The 24,859-nt window shown below is 44.0% G+C and overlaps 1 protein-coding gene and 1 long non-coding RNA gene across 2 annotated transcripts; both read left to right on the top strand.

Moving 5' to 3' along the window:
* Positions 1–15,354: 15,354 nt before the first annotated feature.
* Positions 15,355–17,002, top strand: LOC124696294. Its single transcript, XM_047229032.1, has 5 exons — positions 15,355–15,471; positions 15,849–15,935; positions 16,064–16,164; positions 16,630–16,752; positions 16,894–17,002. Exons 1-5 carry the CDS (start codon positions 15,355–15,357, stop codon positions 17,000–17,002), a joined length of 537 nt encoding a protein of 178 aa, XP_047084988.1.
* An 807-nt stretch (positions 17,003–17,809) lies between these two features.
* LOC124699232 lies at positions 17,810–18,240 on the top strand. The gene is made up of 3 exons (XR_007001322.1): positions 17,810–17,928; positions 18,011–18,078; positions 18,180–18,240. It is a non-coding gene; the product is annotated as an uncharacterized LOC124699232 (long non-coding RNA).
* The last annotated feature ends 6,619 nt before the right edge of the window (positions 18,241–24,859 follow it).

Below are 24,859 nucleotides of genomic sequence, written 5' to 3'. Positions count from 1 at the left end.
ACATCAAAACCCCCGAATACTTGTCTGTGAGCATTTACAGTGAATCCTTCATCGAAACTGCTTGTCAACACCTTCTGCTCCTCGTTGGGATCGACATTCTTACTTATTGAAGATACTACGATACACCCCCTATACTTGTGGGTCATCAAGGGGATACGAAGTGGGGCCACGAGGTGGCCAGACCATAGGGCGGCGCGGCCTGGGAGGGGCCCGCGCTGGCCTATGGTGTGGGGCCCCCGCGCCGCCTCCAACCCTACCCTTCCGCCTACTTATAGCCTTCGTCGCGAAAACCCCTGTACCGAGAGCCACGATACGGAAAACCTTCCAGAGATGCAGCCGCCGCCAATCCCATATCGGGGGATTCAGGAGATCGCCTCCGGCACCCTGCCGGAGAGGGGAATCATCTCCCGGAGGACTCTTCATCACCATGATCGCCTCCGGATTGATGCGTGAGTAGTTCGCCCCTGGACTATGGGGCCATAGCAGTAGCTAGATGGTTGTCTTCTCCTCATTGTGCTATCATGTTAGATCTTGTGAGCTGCCTATCATGATCAAGATCATCTATTTGTAATGCTACATGTTGTGTTTGTTGGGATCCGATGAATATGGAATACTATGTCAAGTTGATTATCAATCTATCATATATGTGTTGTTTATGTTCTTGCATGCTCTCCGTTTCTAGTAGAGGCTCGGCCAAGTTGATACTTGTAACTCCAAGAGGGAGTATTTATGCTCGATAGTGGGTTCATGCCTCCATTGAATCAGGGACAAGTGACGTAAAGTTCTAAGGTTGTGGATGTGCTCGTTGCCACTAGGGATAAAACATCAATGCTTTGTCTAAGGATATTTGTGTTGATTACATTACGCACCATACTTAATGCAATTGTCTGTTGTTTGCAACTTAATACTGGAAGGGGTGCGGATGCTAACCCGAAGGTGGACTTTTAGGCATAGATGCATGCTGGATAGCGGTCTATGTACTTTGTCGTAATGCCCTGATTAAATCTCATAGTAGTCATCGTGATATGTATGTGCATTGTTATGCACTCTCTATTTGTCAATTGCCCAACTGTAATTTGTTCACCCAACATGCTATTTATCTTATGGGAGAGACACCACTAGTGAACTGTGGACCCCGGTCCATTCTTTTACATCTGAAATACAATCTACTGCAAACTCTGTTCTTTACTCGTTCTTCGCAAACAAACATCATTTTCCACACCATACGTTTAATCCTTTGTTTACAGCAAGCCGGTGAGATTGACGACCTCACTGTTACGTTGGGGCAAAGTACTTTGATTGTGTTGTGCAGGTTCCACGTTGGCGCCGGAATCCCTGGTGTTGCGCCGCACTACACTCCGTCACCAACAACCTTCACGTGTTCCTTGACTCCTACTTGTTCGATAACCTTGGTTTCATACTGAGGGAAAACTCACTTATGTACGCATCACACCTTCCTCTTGGGGTTCCCAACGGACGTGTGTTAACTACCACGCCAACAGCAAGCACTCACACACCGGCAACAGTGCTAGGAAATAGCTTAGTAGTCAGAGGATGTGAATACCTTTTACCTTACCTCCTCGGCAACGGCGCCAGAAAATAGATTGATGTCTACGCACGCTTCTATTCCTGTAGACAGTGTTGGGCCTCCAAGGGCAGAGGTTTGTAGAACAGCAGCAAGTTTCCCTTAAGTGAATCACCCAAGGTTTATCGAACTCAGGGAGGTAGAGGTCAAAGATATTCCTCTCAAGCAACCCTGCAATTAAGATAGAAGAAGTCTCTTGTGTCCCCAACACACCTAATACACTTGTCAGATGTATAGGCGCACTAGTTCGGCGAAGAGATATTAAAACGCAGGTGGTATAGATGGTGGTAAAAGGTAATTGCAATCCTGAGTAAATATTGCAGGAAATAAACATGCAGTAAAACAGTAAATAAGCGGTGTTTGCAGTATTTGGAAACAAGGCCTAGGGATCCGACTTTCACTAGTGGACACTCTCAACAATGATCACATAATAAATAAATAACTTCTCCTCACTTGTGCTACTTTCAAACACTCTCTTGTTGGATAACAAACACCATTCATTGTGTAGGGCTACAAGAGCACACCTCAAGCCGGAGTAAACAAGCTCCACAACATCCGGAGTTCATATTAAAGTAACCTCTAGAGTGCATAATAGACCGTTGCAATTTAGACTGAGTACTAACATAGCATACACACTGTCACCAATAGCTATGAAAGGGGAATAGATCACATCAATACTATCATAGTAATAGTTAACTCCATAATCTACAAGAGATTACAATCATAACCTACGCCAAGTACTACATGATGCACACACTGTCACCTTTACATCATGGAGGAGGAATAGACTACTTTAATAACATCACTAGAGTAGCACATAGATAAATACTGATACAAAGCTCATGACCACATAAAGATCACACCATGTGAGAGAGAGAGATGAACCACATAGCTACCGGTAGAGCCCTCAGCCTCGGGGGAGAACTACTCCCTCCTCAGCATGGGAGACAGCAACGGCGATGAAGATGGCGGTGGTGTCGATGGAGATGACTCCGGGGGCAATTCCCCGTCCCGGCGGCGTGCCAGAACAGAGACTTCTGTCCCCCGAAACGGAGTTTCGCGATGGCGGCGGCTACGGAACTCTTCGTGGAATATGACTCGTTTGATGTAGGGTTTTCACGTCGCGAGGGATTATATAGGCGAAGAGGCGGCGCGAGGGGGTGCCAGAGGGGCCCACCCCATAGCTGGGCGCGCCCCCCTCCTTGGCCGCGCCGCCAGGTGGTGTGGGGCCCCCTGGCCCCTCTCCGTCTCTCCTTCGGTGTTCTGGGTCCGTCTCGGTAAAATACGAGGTTCGGCTTTTGTTTCGTCCAATTCCGAGAATATTGCCCGAACAGCTTTTCTGGAACCAAAAACAGGAGAAAACAGGAACTGGCGCTTCGGCATCTTGTTAATAGGTTAGTTCCAGAAAATGTTTAAAAATGATATAAAGTGTGAACAAAACATGTAGGTATTCTCATAACACTAGCATGGAACATCAGAAATTGTAGATACGTTGGAGACGTATCAGTGTGTTTCACCATTAAGATTTATAATAACTTATCCATCGTACATGGAGTAATGTCATAATTTGAACAACTTATTGTTTTCATTTGACCAGAGCAAAATAATAATTATTAAGTTCTTTATTATAAATTCTAAGGTCTAGGTAGAATGCCAATGACAAACATAATAACACTTTATTATGTTCCAGACGTGCATTATTACCATATTGCTTATCAGTCACTTAGGCCATCGTATTCTTGTATTGCGTTGTATTGTATGACATCTCATACCAACCAATCTGGTACAAATACCCAAGAATTTCATTATGTGACAAAACAAGGAATACATCCATAATATGTATATCGTATATACACCTGAGCTAGACTTTCTAGTCTTTTCTTTCTTTCTGCCAAAATATCTTTTGTAGTTTCTCTTTTAGCTTTCCTCATTCTCAGAAAACACTTCACCTTCAATAACTTCTAGGTCCATTGGTCAAATACCAATAACCTTGAGGTTCTTACTTTGAAGTTGATCATCATATGACAAGTGTTCCAGATTTCACCATTAGTAACTTTGTAATATGATGAACAATTTCACTCATAATTTTATCCATCGTATCATGACGACTTTCTGAGACCATGTCTGTACATGCTAGGCTCATAAAGTTTAACCTTAGTATTCCCATGTGCAAATCTAGCTTGCACCCGTTGTATGCACTCGTAGAATCTATAACACCCGATCATCATGAGATGCTTCGAAACGACGAGTCTTAGCAATGGTGCATACTAAGGACGATCACTTCATGGATATGCGAATATTGTTGGTGCCCCAATAGTTGGAGGATTGAGACGCTTGGCATTTTCAACCTTCGTACATTCCCATAAAACTTATGAGTTTATGTACTCTCACCAAATTATATTCTATTACCTTGCAATAAGGTCTTAGATATCAAATATATCTCATACCTCGCTTATTTCTGAAAACAAAATTTCCAGCTCCTTACTTTAATTTCAAACAGATTTGAACTTCAAGTTTCATGGAGACAAGATGATTTTATGTACTAATTGAAACCATTGTTCTTTGAATCAACAATGTGAGGTTTACTAAAAGTTTGCAATAGGACTTAATCACTTCTTGATTCTTTAACAATACGGTACCAGTGCGTAAAGTTTTTGTTAGACTTAACATTATTTCTATCTCAATTACAAGACTAACGCATAGTAGAAAACGGATACCAATTCTACAAATTTAATTCAAAATACTATTCAGACTATGTTCATGATAATTAGTTCAAGTTTTAATCTAATTACTAATGAACTCCCACTTAATACAACATCCCTCATAGTTGTTAAGTGGCACACGATCCACATCCACTACACCAAAACCGATCATCACGTGAGATGATGTAGCTTCAATGGTGAACATCAACATGTTGATCATATCATCCATATGACTCGTGTTCAACCTTTCGCTTTCCATTGTCCCGAGGCCATGTCTGTACATGCTAGGCTCGTCAAGCAAACCCAAGTATTCCGCATGTGCAAACATGGCTTACACCTATTGTATGTGAACGTAGAGTCTATCACATCCGATCATCACGAGATGCTTCGAAACGACGAACTGTAGCAACGGTGCATACGAGGGGAGAACACTTTATTATCTTGATATTAATGTGAGGGATCATCTTATAATGCTACCGTCGCGATCTAAGCAAAATAAGATGCATAAAGGATTAACATCACATGCAATTCATATGTGATATGATATGGCCCTTTATTCTTTGCGCCTTTGATCTTCATCTCCAAAGCACGGACATGATCTCCATCATCAACGGGCATGATCTCCATCATCGTCGGCATAGCGTCAAGGTCCATGGCGCCGTCTTCATGGTTGTTCACCGTATGTAGCAACTATTACAACTACTTTGAAACAATACTACAACATGAAATATAAAGACAACCATAAGGCTCCTGCCGGTTACCACAATACAATAATGATCATCTCATACATATTCATCATCACATCATGGCCATATCACATCACCAAACCCTGCAAAAACAAGTTAGACGCCTCTAATTTGGTTTGCATATTTTACGTGGTTTAGGGTTTTCGAGTAAGATCCAATCTACCTACGAACATGAACCACAACGGTGATACTAGTGTTGTCAATAGAAAGAGTAAATTGGATCTTCACTATAGTGGGAGAGACGAGACACCCGCAAAGCCACTTATGCAATACAAGTTGCATGTCGAACGTGGAGCAAGTCTCATGAACGCGGTCATGTAAAGTTAGCCCGGGCCGCTTCATCCCACTATGCCGCAAGATGCAAAGTACACGAACTAAAGACAACAAAAGCATCAACGCCCACAAAATAATTGTGTTCTACTCGTGCAACCAATCTATGCATAGACACGGCTCTGATACCACTGTTGGGATTCGTAGCATAGAAAACAAAAAATTTCCTACCGCAAGAACGAAAACACAAGCCAAGATCTAATCTAGTAGATGGTGGCAACGAGAAGATCATGAGACTAACCCTCGAAGATTTCCAAAGCCTAACGAGATTAGATCTCGTGGTGGATGTAGTCGATCACTTGCCGCTTGCAAAAGCGCGTAGAAGATCTTGACCGCTTGCAAAAGCGCGTAGAAGAACTTGACGGTGCCACAATCGGGCAGCACCTCCGTACTCGGTCACACGTACGGTGTTGATGAAGACGACATCCTCCTCCCCATTCCAGCGGGCAGCGGAAGTAGTAGATCCTCCTCGGAATCCCGGCAGCACGACGGCGTGGTGGCGGTGGTGGTGGAGAACTCCGGCAGGGCTTCACATATGTGTTTCGGGAGTTGTATGTGGAGGAGAGGCGCTAGGGTTTGGGGAGAGAGGGGGGTGCGGCCAACTCATGGCTTACGGGTGGCCGGCCCCCTCCCCTCGCCCCTCATTATATAGGTGGAAGCCCCAAGTGTTGGTATCCAAGTCTTCGAATAAGACCCGAAACCAAAACCTACCATAGGTACGAAACCTAACCAAGGGGGGAATCCCACTCAAGGTGGGACTCCCACCCCTTCCTTGGGGGGTTGGACGGCCACCCATTGGGGAGTCCACCTAGGACTCCTCCCCCTTAGGGTTGGCCGGCCATGCAAGGTGGAGTCCCTCCAGGACTCCACTTTCCATGGTGATTTCTTCCGGACTTTCCTAGAACCTTCTAGAACCTGCCATAAATGCACCAGATCATTTCCAAACTTGTAATATGACTTCCTATATATGAATCTTATTCTCCGGACCATTCCGGACCTCCTCGTGATGTCCTGGATCACATCCGAGACTCCGAACAAAACTTCAAACTCCATTCCATATTCCATATCTACTTAAACGACATCAAACCTTAAGTGTGTCACCCTACGGTTCGTGAACTATGCAGACATGGTTGAGACTTCTCTCCGACCAATAACCAATAGCGGGATCTGGAGATCCATAATGGCTCCCACATATTCAACGATTACTTAATGATCGATTGAACCATTTACATACGATACCGATTCCCTTTGTCACGCGATATTTTACTTGTCCGAGGTTTGATCATCGGTATCACGATACCTTGTTTAACCTCGTCTCTCACAAGTACTATTTACTCGTACCGTGGTATGTGATCTCTTATGAACCATTCATATGCTTGCAAGCTAATCAGATGACATTCCACCGAGAGGGCCCAAAGTATATCTATCCGTCATCGGGATGGACAAATCCCACTCTTGATCCATATGCCTCAACTCATACTTTCCGAATACTTAATCCCACCTTTATAACCACCCATTTACGTAGTGGCATTTGATGTAATTAAAGTACCCTTCCGGTATAAGTGATTTACATGATCTCATGGTCGAAGGACTAAGTAACTTTGTATCGAAAGCTTATAGCAAATTAACTTAATGACGTGATCTTATGCTACGCTTAATTGGGTGTGTCCATTACATCATTCATCAATGACATAACCTTGTCATTAATAACATCCAATATTCATGATCATGAAACCTTGATCATCTATTAATCAACAAGCTAGTTATACAAGAGGCTTACTAGGGACTCCTTGTTGTTTACATAACAAACATGTATCAATGTTTCGGTTAATACAATTATAGCATGGTATGTAAACATTTATCATAAACACAAAGATATATAATAACCCTTTTATTATTGCCTCTTGGGCATATCTCCAACAGCCAATGTCATCTAAGATAGGAGAGATCGGCGAGCGATCACTACTGCCGAGCTTCCAAATACGAATGATCTCAGAGCAGTCAGTCTCAAAGATCACCCGAGGGAATTGTTTTTTCTCTGCAAACATCACCGCGTCCCGGAGTGCATATGCTTCGATCATCAGGGGATCTGACAGCCCCTGGTACACCTTGCACCATGCGCCAATGAAACCATTGCGGTCCCGGGCAACTCCTCCTCCTCCCGCAACTCCAAACTGGACAGCCAAAGCACCATCATAATTGATCTTGATAATTCCATCACGTGGTCTCTTCCATTTGCACCCTAATCGGCTCTTAGGAGTTTCCTGCAAGACCGGGGGCAACTCCGAGGACAGGAGCGTGTCCCGTACATGCTCCATGGACGAGGTTGGATTAAATCCGCTCTCTCCATGAGTCCATTTATTCCGCGATAGCCAGATCGAGTACATGATTGTGATGATCTTCGGTCTATCCTCCTCAGTGATAAGATTCTCACAGATAATATCTCTAGCCCATGTTTACGGATGAAGGCGCGGTAATTTCAAACATAAAATTTCCTTTGCCGCATCCCAGAACAACTTAGCATGAGAGCACTCAATCAGTGCATGCATTAGATCCTCAGGAGCAGTTTTGCAAATCCCACAAGTGTTATCATCTCTGACATGGCGCCGGGAGAGAGTCATATAAATAGGCATAAAAACTTTGATAACCCTCCACCAAAAGGTACGCACTTTGGGAACCACTCTGATCTTCCACAATTTCTTCCACATATCTCCGTCGCCCACCGACGAGGATGTCGTATTCGAGTTGTGAGCCAGCTCTTCTTCGCCATGGAGCACCAGTGCTCGATACGCCGAACGAACCGTGTACACACCCGACTTCTCTTTGGCCCATGCTAGCCTATCATCACCTGCTCGCACTCTCAGCGGAATCTGCAAGATTGTCTCCACATCGGGCGAAAAAAAGGTAGAATTAACCTTCACCACATCCCATTGGTGATCGGCTGTAATAAGCTCATCCACAGTCTCAACATCTGTGTCAATCAGCCAACCCATTGGGCGCATTTTACGTGCTTTGGGAATCCAACTATCATTCCAAATGGACACTGTATCTCCAGTTCCGATTCGTTTGATGAGTCCCAACTTTAGAGCTTCTCTGCCGGCCAATATAGCCCGCCACGTCCGCGACGCCGCCCGCGGTGCTGTCGCCTCCATGAAATCACGATCCGGGTAATACCTCCCCTTGATCACCTAAGCACATAAAGAATCTGGGCTGGTTAATAAGGGCCATCCTTGCTTGCCAAGCAACGCCAAGTTAAATGCGTGCATGTCTCTGAAACCCATGCCGCCCTTCTCCTTTGGCACCGCTAGCTTATCCCATGCATTCCAGTGCATCGACCGCTTTTCAAGATTACCACTCCACCAGAATCTCGCCATCAACGATACCAACTTATTGCAAGATCCTTTGGAGAGCTCAAAACAGCTCATATTGTATGTAGATTTAGCCTGAATAACTGATTTTATGAGCACATCCTTTCCCGGGTAGGCTAGAAATTTTTCCACCCACCCATTCATCTGCCCTCTAGCACTATCTGTGATATACTCGAAGGCTTCGTCCGTGATCCTCCCAACGGCAGTCGGAAGACCCAAATATTTCTCGCAAAGAGCCTCCACTGAAATGTTTAGGACTTGTTTCACTTCCTCCCTTTGTGTCTCAGACGTACAGGGGCTAAAATAGATGGAGCTTTTGCTTCTATTCACTTGCTGGCCAGAAGCTTGGTTGTAAATATTCAGTATTTCATTCAACCTTGTTGCACTAGCTTCACGAGCATTTATAAAAATCAAACTATCATCAGCGAAGAGTAGATGTGTAATCCATGGTGCTCTGTTACATACCCTCATACCCCTGTCGATGTAGCCTTGATTATATAAGTTTAGCAGAACTGAAAGACCTTCCCCACAAAGGAGAAATAGATACGGTGACATCGGATCACCTTGTCGTAAACCTCTTGATGGTGAAAACGAATCAAGCAAATTAACATTCACCTTCACAGAGAACTGCACCGACGTCACACATTGCATAATAAGATTGATTAACCGTGGGGGGAAACCAAGCTTATGCATAATTGCCTGAAGAAAAGGCCACTCGACGCGGTCGTATGCCTTCATCATATCGAGTTTAACCGCGCACAAACCTTTCTTCCCCTTCTTTTTCCTCCTCATTGAGTGTATGCATTCAAACGCCACAAGCGCGTTGTCTGTGATCAAACGCCTCGGCACGAAAGAACTCTGTTCCACACTAATGACCTCTTCCATCACCGGTCTCATACGGTTCGCTATAGTCTTGGTACAAATATCGTAAAGCACTGTACACAGCGAGATCGGGCGGAATTGTGAGATGGACTGTGGATTTCTCACCTTTGGGATTAGCACAATTGTCGTGTTATTTAGTATCACTGGTAGGTCCCCTCCATTTAAAATACCCAGCACCGCTGCAACCAGATCTTCACGGAGTAGCTCCCAGTGGCGCTGGTAAAAACCGGCCGTGAAACCATCCATCCCTGGCGCTTTGGACGAGTGCATTTGGAACAACGCACACTTAAATTCTTCTTCTGAAAATTCCTCATCAAGAGATACCCTCATATCATCAGATACCCGAGTAGGCACGAGTTCCAGGAGATCGTCCATCACAGGCACACCTTGTGACGTGTATAGATGGTGATAGAAGGTCTGAATTTCAGAATTTATCTCCTCTGGACTTTCACACCAAGAACCATCGCTACATTGCAGACTCGTAATAGTATTTGATCTCTTCCTTCTTGCAACCTGAGCATGGAAAAAAACCGTATTCCGGTCCCCAGACTTCAACCAATTAACTCTAGCCCGATGTTTGACCCAAATTTCTTCTTGGTACAACAACTCGCTGATACTCGACACAATTAATTTTGGTAAACGTTTATGATAGGGATTTCTATTTTCGTGCCCCTGGCTCCTTAGTTGTGCTCAGTTTTCCCCAGCCCCTTAGTTTTTCCTCAGTTTTCCCCAAGACCTTGTCTGAAACCCGCAGAAGGAGCTCGGACGGAAGGAATCCCGTTTAGTTGACGTTGGTTGGTGCCGGCAAGTGGGGCCGCTGTTGGTGCCCCGCGATGGAGACGTCTTCACTTATCCAGATCATCGTGGGACCCACAACTTGTCCACGTTAGTGCGCCGGACCCACAGCTTACCCAGGTGACCGTTGCAAAATGGGAGCCCGAGCCAGCCCGTGCCCGTGCCATTGCTTCCCCTTTCTTTCCCCGCGCCCCATTGTTCTTCTTCTCCGCCAGCGGCAGCCCTTCTCCGACAGGCGGGTGATGTCTAGTTTCTCTTCGACCTCCCGTTCTTCATGGCCGCAGTATGGACCCGTGTCTTTGACAAGATGCCCTGACTGCCCACGCCAGGAGCCTCTGAAGCGGTCGATCTGTAAGACGGACGAGAATGGCAACCGTGGACGTGAGTTCCTTGCATGCGAGAGCTTGCCATATAGAGAGGGGGATAAGGTTATATCTCGCTCCAATTTCTCTGTTTTCTCTCAATTTTCTTGCTATTCCCTCGAATTTGGGATTTAGGGTTCCCGTTGTTGTTTTCAGATCCTGAAGAAATGCAGGCATTTCGAGTGGATCGATGTGTACGTTCGGAGGCTTCAATTGCAGGAATCAATTGGCGCTATTGGGGAGCGCAATTTGGGAGGGGGGGACTTGCTGTAGAGAAGGCGGCGGAGAGAGGAGCCGTTCCGATTATGCCTAATGCTCCCAATGTAGGACTGGAGGAAGTGAAGGGAGAACTGAAGAAAATGAACAAGCAGTTAAGGCAGCCTGATCGAGTTGAAGAAGCAAGCTAATCCGATGGCTAGTTGTTTTTTCTGTTGTATAATTGCGATCGGATTCTTATCATTCCTCACCGTGCGCTAGAAGTTGTTACAAGGGATACCTTGTTACAAATTCATTATTCGATTACATGTACTTGTAGTTGTTTTCATAGTTAGTGTGTGCATTCACCGAAATTACCAACTATATTGGAATGCTAAAGAAAGTTGATAATTATACCACTTTTGGGCCGTTTCAAATTACTAAAACTATATGGGATCCCCTAAAAGAAAAAGGAAAGCGAAAAATAGTTGATAATTGTTAGAGGGGTGACAATAATGCATTCACCGAAATCCGCAAATATGTATGCCTCATGTTTATACCGAAATTATACCACTTTTGGGCCGTTTCAAATTACCGAAACTATATGCCAAAACTATATCCCCTAAAAGAAAAAGGAAAGCGAAAGATGGTTGATAATTGTTAGAGGGGTGACAATAATGCATTCACCGAAATCCGCAAATATGTATGCCTCATGTTTATACCAAAATTATACCACTTTTGGGCCGTTTCAAATTACCGAAACTATATGCCAAAACTATATCCCCTAAAAGAAAAAGGAAAGCGAAAGATGGTTGATAATTGTTAGAGGGGTGACAATAATGCATTCACCGAAATCCGCAAATATGTATGCCTCATGTTTATACCGAAATTATACCACTTTTGGGCCGTTTCAAATTACCGAAACTATATGCCAAAACTATATCCCCTAATAGAAAAAGGAAAGCGAAAGATAGTTGATAATTGTTAGAGGGGTGACAATAATGCATTCACCGAAATCCGCAAATATGTATGCCTCATGTTTATACTGAAATTATACCACTTTTGGGCCGTTTCAAATTACCGAAACTATATACCAAAACTATATCCCCTAAAAGAAAAAGGAAAGCGAAAGATAGTTGATAATTATTAGAGGGGTGACAATAATGCATCCACCGACAGAGAGAGAGAGGGGTGGCCACGAAGAGACGGGGAGGGGTATACTGCCCGTTAGATCAGTTGATCAACGGTTCATGGAGTCGATCCGTGTGACAATGGCTCAACCAATCAGGATAAGTTTGGGCTTCTGAGAGCATTTGTGACAGAACTTGAGGGCAAAACTGAGTAGTACTAACAATCCAAGGGCACATAAATAGTAAATAGACTAAGGGATTCAAACAAAAAGAATTACAAAATGAAAAATGCGTGTTTTGTACAATATAATTCATATTGGGCTACATCAAATTATTTGCAATTCAAATATACATGAGTGTGACAATTATGGCATCATTTAGACAAACTATGTTTTTGGGGAAGATGTTTTGCAAAGGGGTTTGAGTGGAAAACCATGCATCTTCATAGCTACACTAGTGATTCTGAGAAGTGACAATTTGTGGTAAAACTTGATTTATATATGTTTGTTAAGGTTTTCCTGGTGGCAGATTGCGTAGGAAGACTCCATGAGTAGGTGCCACTATGTTTTTATTTTTTTTGATTTTTTTTGCGCATGAAATGACTCAATTAGATATGTTAATCTCATTTTTGACTCTCTGTTGACTAGCTACTTGAGGGTAAAACTGAGTATATTGCACTTGCCAGTCTAAGTACTCGAGGGGAAAACTGAGTACAGATAAAATTTCTGTATAAGGCCCGAGGTTATAACTGAGTACACCAAACGTCCCAGGGTTAGACTCGTGTCGCGGTGCACGCTGCAGCCGTGCATAGCGGACGCGTGTTGCGGTACACGCCACCTTCGTCTTTATAGAGCCCTTTTCCTCTCCTCGACGCACTTTCTCACTGCAACCGCCTCTCTGTCCCATCATCTTCTCCACAACCGAAGAAAAAACCCCGAAGAAAACCGCCGGCGATGGAGAAGAATGAGATGCCCATTGTCGGCGCATCATCCGCCGGCGCATCAGCCGCTGCCCCCATCCAGGCCCCTGTCGCTGCTTCCAACGTAGCAGCCGGCGCATCAGCCGCCGGCGCATCGGCCGCCGCCACCGTCCAGGCCCCCGTCACTTGGGACCCGTACGAACCAGCGTCGTACGTCACGCCGGAGAACCCCTACGACACCAGCATCGTCGACGACGAGCCGAAGTTAACCCTTTGCTCCCTTGTTCTTATCCCATTTCAATCCTTTTGTGTTAGATCTAGCGTTATTAGGGTTCGTCTGTTCCTAGTTCAATCTATTTGTGTTAGATCTAGTGTTATTAGGGTGCGTCTGTTCCCTAGTTCAATCCATTTGTGGTTTGCTTTTGTTTAAGATTTGTGCCGATGATGATGAATATTTGGGCACAAATTGATTCAGGGTTTGGTCAGTAAACAATTGGTGTGTACAACTTTGTTGTGCATGATCTGTGGTTTGTCGACTCAAATCCTGGATATAAGTGTGTCCAATGTAACCGAGGCTACCTCTTTTTTGGAGCCCATATTATCATCCGTGATCTTTGTTCACTCTCGTTCCATCATCGTTGCAATTGACTCCGTGTTTTTTGCACGATCTTTGGTGCTACGTGACAGGTGCGAGCAGCGACGTCGACAGACGACGACGAGTCCTTCCACACCAAGACTCGTCACGTCCTCGGGAGGCTGCAGTCCGGCCATTACGATGGCCCCTTTGCTCGAGGCATTTACAAGTGCCCCTTCGCAACAGGAAGCTCCGCGCCACCGACTTCAACTGCTCGGTGAACCATGCTGAATCCATTGGCAGATGCGGCGCTAGAGTTGGAACGACGGTGAACGTGCACGCGTTCATGGCCAAACACAAAGCACTTGGGATTCACTTGCGCAACCTCCAGGCGAGTCACAGGCGCAACCTGGAGGCGTTGAACATGCCTACTGCACTCTCTGTATGTGACTGCTCTATCTGTAGAGCAGCTTAAATTCATGTAAAATGTAGCTTATGTTGTAGGGTTCTATCGGTACTACTGTTGATCTGTCGTGAACATATCTATGCTATGTTGGCTGCTGTATGCAGCTTATCCTATATTTTTTCTGGATTTGTGCCCTAGATTTCCTACCTGATTGGGTAAAAACGAAGGCATAAAGAAATGAATATCGTTAAAAAACAGAAGGAGAAGCTGCTCTAGATTTGCTACCAATTTGGGCTATCAAATATGAATGAGATCGAGCGAGAGAGAGGAAAAGGTACATTGAAAACTGCTAATCTGGGCAAAAGAGACAGAAACCACTAATGCCCACGTCCCGAACCCACACGGCTCCACACGCTACGGCCCCACACGCTACGGCCACACACGCTACGGCCACACAAACATGGTCTCGTCCTGTCCCACGCGGTTCCTTCCTACCAGCCCCACACGACGCGGCCCCACAAACGACACGACCCCACTCGTCAGCACGGAACGGTCAACTTAACGGAATCCTGCCGTCCGAGCTGCTTCTGCTCCTTCTGCGGGTTTCAGACAAAGGCTAGGGTAAAACTGAGGAAAAACTAAGGAGCTGGGGAAAACTGAGCACAACTAAGGACCCGAGGGCACAGAAATAGAAATCCCTTTATGATAATGAGTGTTGTTTTGGCAAGTGTAGGGGTGACGGTTATGTGCTTTCCATTTTCATGAAATTCCGTGATTGTGGCAATCTCCATTGTTGGTACGTCATTTCTTCTATAAATGTCCCTAGACTACCCTCCCAACCAGGGGGTCTGAAAGGGGCAAATCGATCTGCACCGCACGTTTTGCTCTGTACAGTAAATTTCAGATCCCACTTTCTACCTCAGCCGTCCGATTTAGTGAAACTTTTCTCACTCGTTCAGCTTCTGAAAGAGTCCATGACGCGTGGGACCGGCTATGGCAGGGCCCGACGGTGAGAGGGACGCACGCCCGCTCATTCGGTCGCCTTCGTTCTCCTCTCCATGGTGAAACCCTAGGTCGCCTCCACCACGCTACCCAATCCCCGGCCCTCATTTCCTCCCCCAATCCTCGTCTCTTCTCCTCCTCCCCAATGGCGCCGCCGAGCCGCCGCCTCTCCTCCTCCCCCAACCCGCGTCGCCGGCCCGGGCTGTCGTGCCGGCCGAGCCACCTTTTCTTCGCCCTCCTCGTCGCGCTCTTCACGGCCTCCCTGCTCGTCGTCTAGCAGCTGCTCCCCATCGGCGACGGCGACGCGACGGCGGATGGGGAGGACGCCCTGGCGCCACCCGCCGCCGGGGGAGGGGCGATGCGGTTCTCCGCCTCGCGCATGGTGCTGCGCGCGTACGACGGCCAGAGCCGGCTCGAGGCCGCGAGATCCGCGCGCCGGTGGTGGCCCAGCCTCCAGCCCGTCAGACTGGCGCTCGTGAGTGCTCCTGTTCCCTCGCTTCCCCTGCTCCTTAAACAAAACTTATTAGCAGCTTCACTGCATTTAGCTCCTAAGTTTCGGTTCCAGTGAGGAAATGCCCATTTTGTAATCCATCTACCGGACCTCGCCTTGGACTTACCCCAAGTGAAATGCCTGCCGATCGTTTCAGTCGCTGGTATCACTGCCGTTATCTATCATTATTCCTGTACCGATCAGATACTGTTGGACAGAGGAACAGACATGCTTACCTAGATAGATGCACCTCGTGTTTGCTTGCGTAGCTGTTTTTTTATTGGCCAAACCTCAACATGTATGGATTGTTCATGTTGCAGCTGCATGCCACGGAGTTGACTTTGGCCCTTGCATTGTTTCAGGTTGTGGGAACTATGAACATAGATGCAGAGTCCCTCTTGCTCGCTACTTTAGCGAAAAGTCTTGTCGGGCTGGGTTACCAGGTCGAGGTGAGTTGCTTCGCAATGTTGTGCACAGATTGCTTGTTTGGTGAAGTCCAGTTATTGTTGGCGGTCAATCTACCATATGTTAAGAACACTTCATGATGTTTCTCATTGACTGAGTTGCTATGGAGCAGGTTTTAGCATTCTCTTATGGGAAAGCTCATGACATTTGGAGAACTATTTGTCGTGTAAATATCGTGAGAATTGACAAGTTGAAGTCTGTCGATTGGTTAAAGTGAGTACCAAATACTTAGCATGGAGCATTTTCCATTATTCATATTTTTATGTCTTTATATACTAACGTTTGTGCTTTTACTTTCTACGCCTGATTTTGTAGATACAATGCTGTGCTTGTAAGCAATGATAGGACCTTTTAAGTATCATCATTATCTAGCTGCTGAGTTCTGATTAATTATTGAGTTGCACTTAATAGTTGTGTGAAAGTTTGTACATGATTTCATGTTAGCACATGATAAAAGTTGCAGTGCAGGTCAGTGACAAAGACAAATCTTCCCAGAATAAAATAATTTTGGTTGTACTAGAAGCATTCCAGTTGCACTGAAAGTTGCTCTCTAATATAGCTATTTAAATAAAGTTAATGTCATTAAATGAGTTATTGTTTTGTTTTACTACTATCGATTTTCTCTCCCCATTGTCACACCATCTGTTTGCTCTTCAACTGCGTTTATGTTGTATTCAGTCTTATGCAGGAACCTTTTCAATTTCTACCAGTGGTTTGGCTTATTCATGATGATGCTCTTGGACAACACCTTAGAAATTATCCAGAGTTGCATCTGTCCATTCCAAATCATATTGAAGATTGGTGAGCTCATTTTAATGCATGCACTTATGTTGTGTTTCCAGATAACCACCTCCCTGTATGTGCCGTCTCAACTTTATATTCTGAAATAATTAAATTAAATATGGACATAGCTTATACCTGATTTTACCTATCTGATTTCAGTTGTTATACTCTCCCCTTGATACTGGGAATTTCTTGGTCATTTCTGGTTCCCCGGTTGATATCTGGGCTGCTAAAGGATATGGCACATCACATTCTCAAGAAACTTTAAGGAAGCAGCACGGGATCAGAGAAGAAGATGTTGTTGTTTTGGTTGTTGGGAGCTACCGGTTTTTTGATGAATTACCATGGGATTATGCAGCAGTCTTGCGTGCATCAGCCCCCCACATATCATGGAAATAGCAAGGACTAAAAAATTGCGAGTGCAGTTTATCTTTTCTGTGTAAATGGCAGTGACGCCTATAATTCTGCTTTCCAGGTATTAATTATATTCACGTTTTATCGTGTCTTGGGAGGATTGCCCTGTATTTTAGAAAATAGCAATATCATTTTAGAGGCTTGGACTGCAAAGTTCTATTAAATTGTGTGACCGAAGGTGCTAGATGACTGGTGCATGGCATTTTGTATGTGATATGCATTTTATTTGCACAATACAATGGCTATTGTGAAGTGAATGCATCACATGGTGGGAGACTACTGGCTGTCCCTTGTTTCTTCATATAAAGGGCGCTAACCTACCCGGCCAAGCAGGCCATCCAAAGGGGCAAACGCTCGTTGGTCGTCCGATCGGTGCCACATAGTAAATTGCTCCTCCCGCTTTTCACTAGAACCGTCCGATGCGGTAAAAACTTTTCTCACTCGTTTGGCTGTGAAAGAGGCCTGCAATTTCTAAGGTTCATGTTTCCTCTATTGAGGAATAATGCAATTGTACTCTGTGTCATAAGCTTATATAATTTAATATGGGTAGTCAATTGTTTCATGACAGTTTATGATCCTGTAGTTTTTATATTTCTGCTCCACTGATTTCATATGTAACACTGTAAGATTTAACCCTACGCGATCAATGGTGGCACTTTTAGGGGAACCGACTGTCAGTTCAGAATCAACGACAGTTACAACATTCAGTTGGTGGCCTATATTCTGCACCAACAGTAGTTGAGTGCTTTGACAATATTTGTGTTAACCCAGAAGAGTTTGGTGAGTGATGATGATGTCTCTAATTTGTGTTGTCTATATTCTTAACTATGTTTTGTGCAAAACCTGATAATAATACTTGCAGCAGCACGATTTGAGAAGCTGGAATGTACTGAAGAAGATTACGAAGAAGAGCTTGAGTGTATTGAGAAGGTTGGAAATTTTATTCGCTTGCTCGCTGCTCTATCAGTCCGTGCAAACATATTGTAATCCTACATGCTCTTACTTGTTTATGCACTTTAATACCGTTTCAGGTCTTTTCTCCATGGGTTGAGAAGTGCAAGCAGTTTTGTTACATCTTGTTTCTTTGGTATGCTCGTCGCTGGGCCAAGATTGATTCTTCCTATCACTTACATGTTTGTCTAATTTTTTAGATATTGGTAACCTGAAATCCTCTTTCGTATGTTGACGTGTTGCAACAATAATAAGGCCGCATAGAGTTTCATGAGTGACATTGGCATGTGTGGTTATTTGAAGAGATGGATTTTCCTAGGTGGCATATAAGGAGTATTTCAAAGAGTCAAATAAGCTGACCGCCAATTGTATCTTTTTTGCATTAAGATTTGTATTCTGTGATTTTCGGTAATGTTTCTTGGCTATATTCAGTGATGTTTAGATCGCAGATACAAAAACACAAACAATTGTTGTGCCATAACCTGTTCTGCTTACATTAACAAAACACGTAGTACTTAGGCTGCCATTTGGCTTGATTTTTTTGAGAGAGTTTTTCCATCAAGTGACGAGTTGTATATCCAGCTAGCCCTGTTTTTTCCTAGCTTTGTCAGGACTGGGAAGGTTTCTCCATGGGAGTACTAGAGATAGAGAGAAGAAAAAATTCCTAACGTAATACTTCTCCATGTGAGATGTGTTTCAGGGTGTTTTCGGCAGGGGCTCTAATTTGATATCGTATGTAATCGAACTACATTTAAATGGTTACAGAGTGGACAAGTGATTGTTCTTCTCTTCTTTCGTGTATACTGGTTGATCTAAGTTATGAATTTGTTCTTTTGTGTATTAGGTCTAAGTTATGAATTGTTCTCGAACCTGTACATAAGTGAACCTCTATTCATCTAAGATACTGAGATCCAGTGCTTGTGCCATTCAGTCACAGTAATTATTAGTATGAAATATATTGCTTCACGTATGTAGGGGCAATGAGATGAGGTTGGTTCTACAAGTAATCACATCTGCAGCTTTAGGTTCGGTTTTGCTATTTGATCTGAGTCCATATTTATTTAGTAAATTACATTGTATCAGTTGTATATGATCTTCGCAGGGAGCAATATTGATGTCTTTCTGCTCTAAAAGATTTAAAAATGGCATTCCCTTTGGCAATATTGCTATTTCCCCTCTTTGTACCTTTAAAACTGGCATTCTCTGAGTCTTGCTATTTGTATTTGATCTATAAGGTTCTAGAGAATACTTGGTTTAATACTACATGCTGGACAAGATGATTTCCTTATAATCTACAAGATTGCATTGCTACTTGGTGGTTGTGGTTTTTTTTAACCTTTTCAGAGATAGAAGAAAGTGTGTTCTACAGTTCTACTTGCCACAATTAGTTTATATATATAATAGTACCCTTTGAAGACATGGGTTTTGGAAATATTTGAAGTGTACTACATTGTACTGTAGTAAGTAGAAAACATCTATAAATTCAGTAGCATGCACTGATGGAATTACTGGTGGACTTAATTTGTCTTTTGACTCAGCCACCGAGGTCTTATGTCCTAAGTTTTTGTACTACATAGTATGGTTTGTAAGCAGCAAACAACTATAAATTCAGTAATCATGCACTCACGGATTTACTGGTGGAATTTGTTTAATCTTAATGGAAAATAGGCAACATTTGTTTCCGGTTCTTGAAAAAAAGTCTTCTTTGACTCAGTCACTCAGGCCTGATGTCCTAATTTTTTTTACTACATGGTACGGTAGTAATAAGTACCAAACAGCTATATATCCTGTAGTCATGCATTCACGGATTTACTGGTGAACATGATCTGTCATTTGAATCAGGCATGATGTCCTAACTTTTGCTTCATGTGTTGCAGGTGTTGCCTACACTTCTTGACCGTCTATCAAGGTTCTTAGCAAGCACTTCCTCTCAAATGCTTCCAAGTTACTGATTCCTCTTTATCCAATGCATACAAGATGAATTCTTTTAGCTTCCACTTCAATGATATGCCTCTTAGCCACCTCAATGTTAATTATTGTTTAACGTAGCGATAAGGCTATCCAAACAAGTAATTCTACATCCTCTTTCTTAGTTAAAATTGAATCTTTATTAAGAAAGAAAATTATGTAATATGTGGGCATCATTTGTACTCATTGTAGCTTGTATCTTTGGTTTTGTTTATTCTGAAATAATTGCATGTGCGATGTAAGGACTAATGGGTATGCATGTCGTGATTTCAGGAATTCAGGCTAAAGAAGCTACAGAATCAGCTTTTAAGGATGGAAAACAGCTATTGGTGAGTGACTTGATCATTAATCTTATTATTTAGTTGCATTTAATGTTCTGCCTTTTATGTCAATGATTTTCTATGCAATATATGACATGAACTAAAGTTTCCGTGGATTAGGCTCTTTGTAGCACATGGGAAGCTGAACTTCGTTGTTTCTGAGGACCAACTACTACTGTATTCCTCCCTATGTCAAAATTTATCCAGTTCAGATCCACCTTAAATACCATCAGAATTATCTGCAATCTTTGTTTTAATCCTAACTACAAATAGGAAAGAGTATATCTTTGGACTGGTCGTTTCTATAAGTTGCAACCTATCTGAGAACATCTACTTATGGATTGTTGCAACAACTAGGCAGCTCTGAGGTAGTAGTGTATGCCGATTTTGTAATTGCCTTCAAACTGAAGTGGCGGTCCTGTACTTGTAGTGCTTGTGGAGGTGGCCAAGACCATGTACCACATTATTGTCTTCATGGCACTCGATCGGGTATGATTTGTTACCCTCACTGTTGCTGCTTAAACTTTTTTTTACTTCCCACTCTAATTGATGAATAAAACTAGGGTATCAATTAATCTTGTTGGGTATGTGATGGGATGGGGAGGGCTGGTGTGTCATGTGTGTGTGGTTTAGCACCATGGGAAGAAGCAACACAGGGGATATATTCTGTTCCTGCATTTGTGTGTTCTTATTATTGTTTGGCTTGGGGGTAATTGTGATTTATGAGAAATGGGGTAGCCATCTAATACTAATATTAAGAAAGTGTGAGTTTAACCATTTTTTCTCATGCAGAAATTGCGCATGGGGCTGATCCTCGCCTCGGTGGTTAGAGTGATTCTATCTCGCATGATGATTCCTGTAACTGTAAGTTCTAGGGGAGTATATATTGTATGTTTCATGCTTTAGTTTTAAGTTTGAGGAGAGGTACAGAAGAAGGTTACATATATTGCAGCTTCTTTGACTTTACAATACTGATAAAAAACTAATCCCTCCGATTCATAATATTTGTCCCTAATATGGATGTATCTAGAACTAAAATGTGTCTAGATACATTCATATTGGCGACAATTAATATGAATCGGAGGGAGTACTTTCATTTTTCAATTCGCTAGGTGTCCCAATTTTTACTTTAATTTTTCTTAGGGGTAGATTATCAACTACTAATTTAGTTTCTGAAAATGGAAATGGGAAGGCAACCTCTTTTTCACAAAACCAAACAACTGTGGAATATGGAATATAGAAGGGGAATATAGTTTCATATGTATTTGATTCATTACTTCACTGCAAGGTCTCGGTCCTGAACCCACGTATTCTACCAGCAAACCCTGTATAAGCATGTAGGTTGCTTCATTTTAGTGAAGAAATAAAACATATTTGAAACTCCACATTCCGGCCAATAAATATTTCACAATTTTCTATAGAGGCCACATTTTGCGGCTATGATTTCCTGAAATTGCACCATTTTCTATAGGCCTGTTCAAGGGAACACGTTTAGGATGTGCCAAGTAACTTAGTTTCTACACTTGTATGGCGACGAGAGGTCATGGTGATTTATTATTTTGCGTTCTGCGAGTTTTTTACTATTTAGCATATATGTACTATTTTCCAGTATTATGGCTATCTAACCAAGAAGGTTTACATTGCCTTCCAAGTAGTTGCATTATCATGATAACTTGTGAGTCAAGTCTCTGCTTTTCTTTGTCAGTAAAATCTCTTGCTCGGCAATGCATTTGAGAAGAAAAGAGGAAACACCCCTCTACAATCACTCTCATAATAATTTAACAGCCACTACCGTATGAAACATGCATCAAGCTCAGGCAATGAATTATCTTTTCGAGAATATAGGCAGTGAATTATCATGCAGTCCCTTGCACCTTTCTTAATTCCAGTTTCAAAACATTTTTCAGATTCATGTATGGTTTTTCTCATCAAATCTCAAGCGAGGCACTCGCAAAGAGAACAGAAACCCATCTCCACGGCATGAAGACCGGTGAGCTGGGAAATGCTCCATGTTGAAATTGAAACTTTTGATTCCCGGTTCCCGATACGCCCACTTAGGAGCTGAGCTTGGAGTGATGCGAAGTCTTTCTCGCCGTTGATTATTTTCAAGGTGTTCATTTTGCCCCACAGCTGGCTGCGCAGTTTATATGCAAATACCTATGGGAGCCAGCAACTTCGCAGTATTGCTGACTCTGTATCAGTTAGGATGGCCAGCTACTGGGCCTGTGGTTAATGGAATTATAGTTCTTCTGTACAATTTTTTTGTAAAAAAGCGGGAAATTGACTATAATCATTATGTAATTTGTTTCATTCTTGAAGTTGTGTTTGGGCTATGTATCATTTAGTGTTCAATGGTTTTATATCCAACTTGCGGTAACGTGTTAATGTAGATGGCCACCACGCATCTGGATGCTAACAAGGTGTTTGGTTTATAATTTTGTAACCTGATCATGGCTTTTATTCGGTTAAACTTGCCCATAATTAGGTTCTGTGACCGACACCATAAAAGAAGCCTCCCTGTGCATCGGATATATTATATTATTACACATGGCTTGAATATTGCCTTTTGCCATTTGTGCCAGGGAGCACCAGGTCGAAGGGGTCTCAAAGGTCTAACATTAGTCGATTAAAACTTATGGTTATGTGCTATTTTGCGGCTATGATTTCCTGAAATTGCACCATAGAGCGCCGGCATCCTCCCCCTCGCGACAAGATTGGGAGGAGACGAGCGTAGGCCGAAGGTCGGAGGCCCCACTCAAGGAGGCCGTCGGGGCGGCGGCAGCAGCAGCTGTGGCAGGGGCAGGGCATGCGGCGGCGGGCCGAGCGCGAGGTGCGGCAGGAGTTCCTGTTGTGGCTGCCTGCCGCGGCAGACAAACTGCCGGAATTCCTGCCGTGGCAGCCTGCCGCGGCAGAGGAAACGCCTAATTCTCTGCCGCGGCAGAGGACCCGGCTGGGCGAGGCGGTGTCGAGGCGGGACGCTCGAGGCCGGGGCGGGCGCACTTGGGGCCGGCGCTAGGGTGCGCGGGACCGGTGCAAGAGCTCGCGTTGGCGGCACGGGCGGCGTGCCGAAGAGGTCGTCGAGTCCGCGCGGCGCAGGAGGCGCAAGCGCGGATGACGAAGTTGCATGCTGAACAGGAAAAACCTTCTCATCGAAGACAACATGTCGCGAGACGAGTATTCTTCCAGTGACAGGGTTAAAGCAGCGGTAACTCCGATGGTTAGAGGGATACCCAAGAAAGACACATGCCATGGAACGAGCACTAAGCTTATGTGGAGCAGTGGACGCGATTTTAGGATAACAAAGACAACCGAAGACACGAAGATCAATGTATGAGGGAGGACGACCGTGGAGGCATGTGTACGGAACATGGGACTTTATGGTTGTACTAGGACAACGATTAAGCAGGTATGTGGCAGTAGCTAGAGCGTCGGCCCAGAGAGGAGCTGGAATGTGAGCCTGGAACATAAGGGTGCGCATAGTATCATTAATGGTACGAATGGCACGCTCGGCTTTACTGTTCTGCTGGGAAGTGCATGAGCATAATAGTCGCAGGGCGGTGCCGTGGGTGGTGAGGAGATTATCAACAGTCTTGTTGAGGAACTCGGAACCGTTATCTATCTAGAGGGAGCGAATAGTGACACCAAACTGCGTGCGCGTAAGCGAATTTTTTTTCCGAGAGTACGTGGGCAACTTATTAGTTGGGCAACTTATTAAAGCAGTGTCTATTCCTAGAAATTATTTCAAACTTATTAAAACGCCGTGCATAGGTACACTTAAACATTGCGATGAGAGACAAATGTGCAAGTAACGAAATAAGAAATCGCAGCCATTTTCCGGTGATGGCAACTCGCATTGCCCAAAGGAAAGTGGAAGAGACATCGAGAGCATTACCCAAATGAGAGTACAAGGGCCGTCGAGGGCGTTTCCTCCAACGAAACACGCTGAATACTACTATAGCTCACCATGGGATGGCCATCGAAAGAGCTACACGCTCCCGAGCCTCCAGTATTGAAATAAACAAACGGTTACGATGAGCAACGCGGTAACACGCCCCGTCGGATACTATTGTACTCGATGCAAGAGCTCTGCTCCAACCCTCGGTACTAAAATAAGCCAAACCCTATGGTTAGTCTCCGCCATTTGCGCGATAGCGCAACGGGTATTATTTGAAAGTTATTAAAATGCCGTGCATATGTACACTTAAACATTGCGATGAAAGACAAATGTGCAAGTGATGAAATAAGAAATCGCAACCACTTAACCATAATATTCCTGTGATAGCAAGTGGATTACGCAAAGGAAAGTGGAAGAGATATCGTGAGCATTACCCACATGAAAGTACAAGGGTCGTCGAGTAATGCGATAACACGCACGTCGGATACTATTGTACTCGATGGAAGAGCTCTGCTCCAACCTTCGGTACTAAAATAAGCGAAACCCTATGGTTAGCCTCCGTCATTGCGCGATAGCG

Source organism: Lolium rigidum, chromosome 3 (assembly GCF_022539505.1).
Source record: "Lolium rigidum isolate FL_2022 chromosome 3, APGP_CSIRO_Lrig_0.1, whole genome shotgun sequence".
NCBI classification, from domain to species: domain Eukaryota; kingdom Viridiplantae; phylum Streptophyta; class Magnoliopsida; order Poales; family Poaceae; genus Lolium; species Lolium rigidum.
This window is presented reverse-complemented; position numbering and strand designations above follow the sequence as displayed.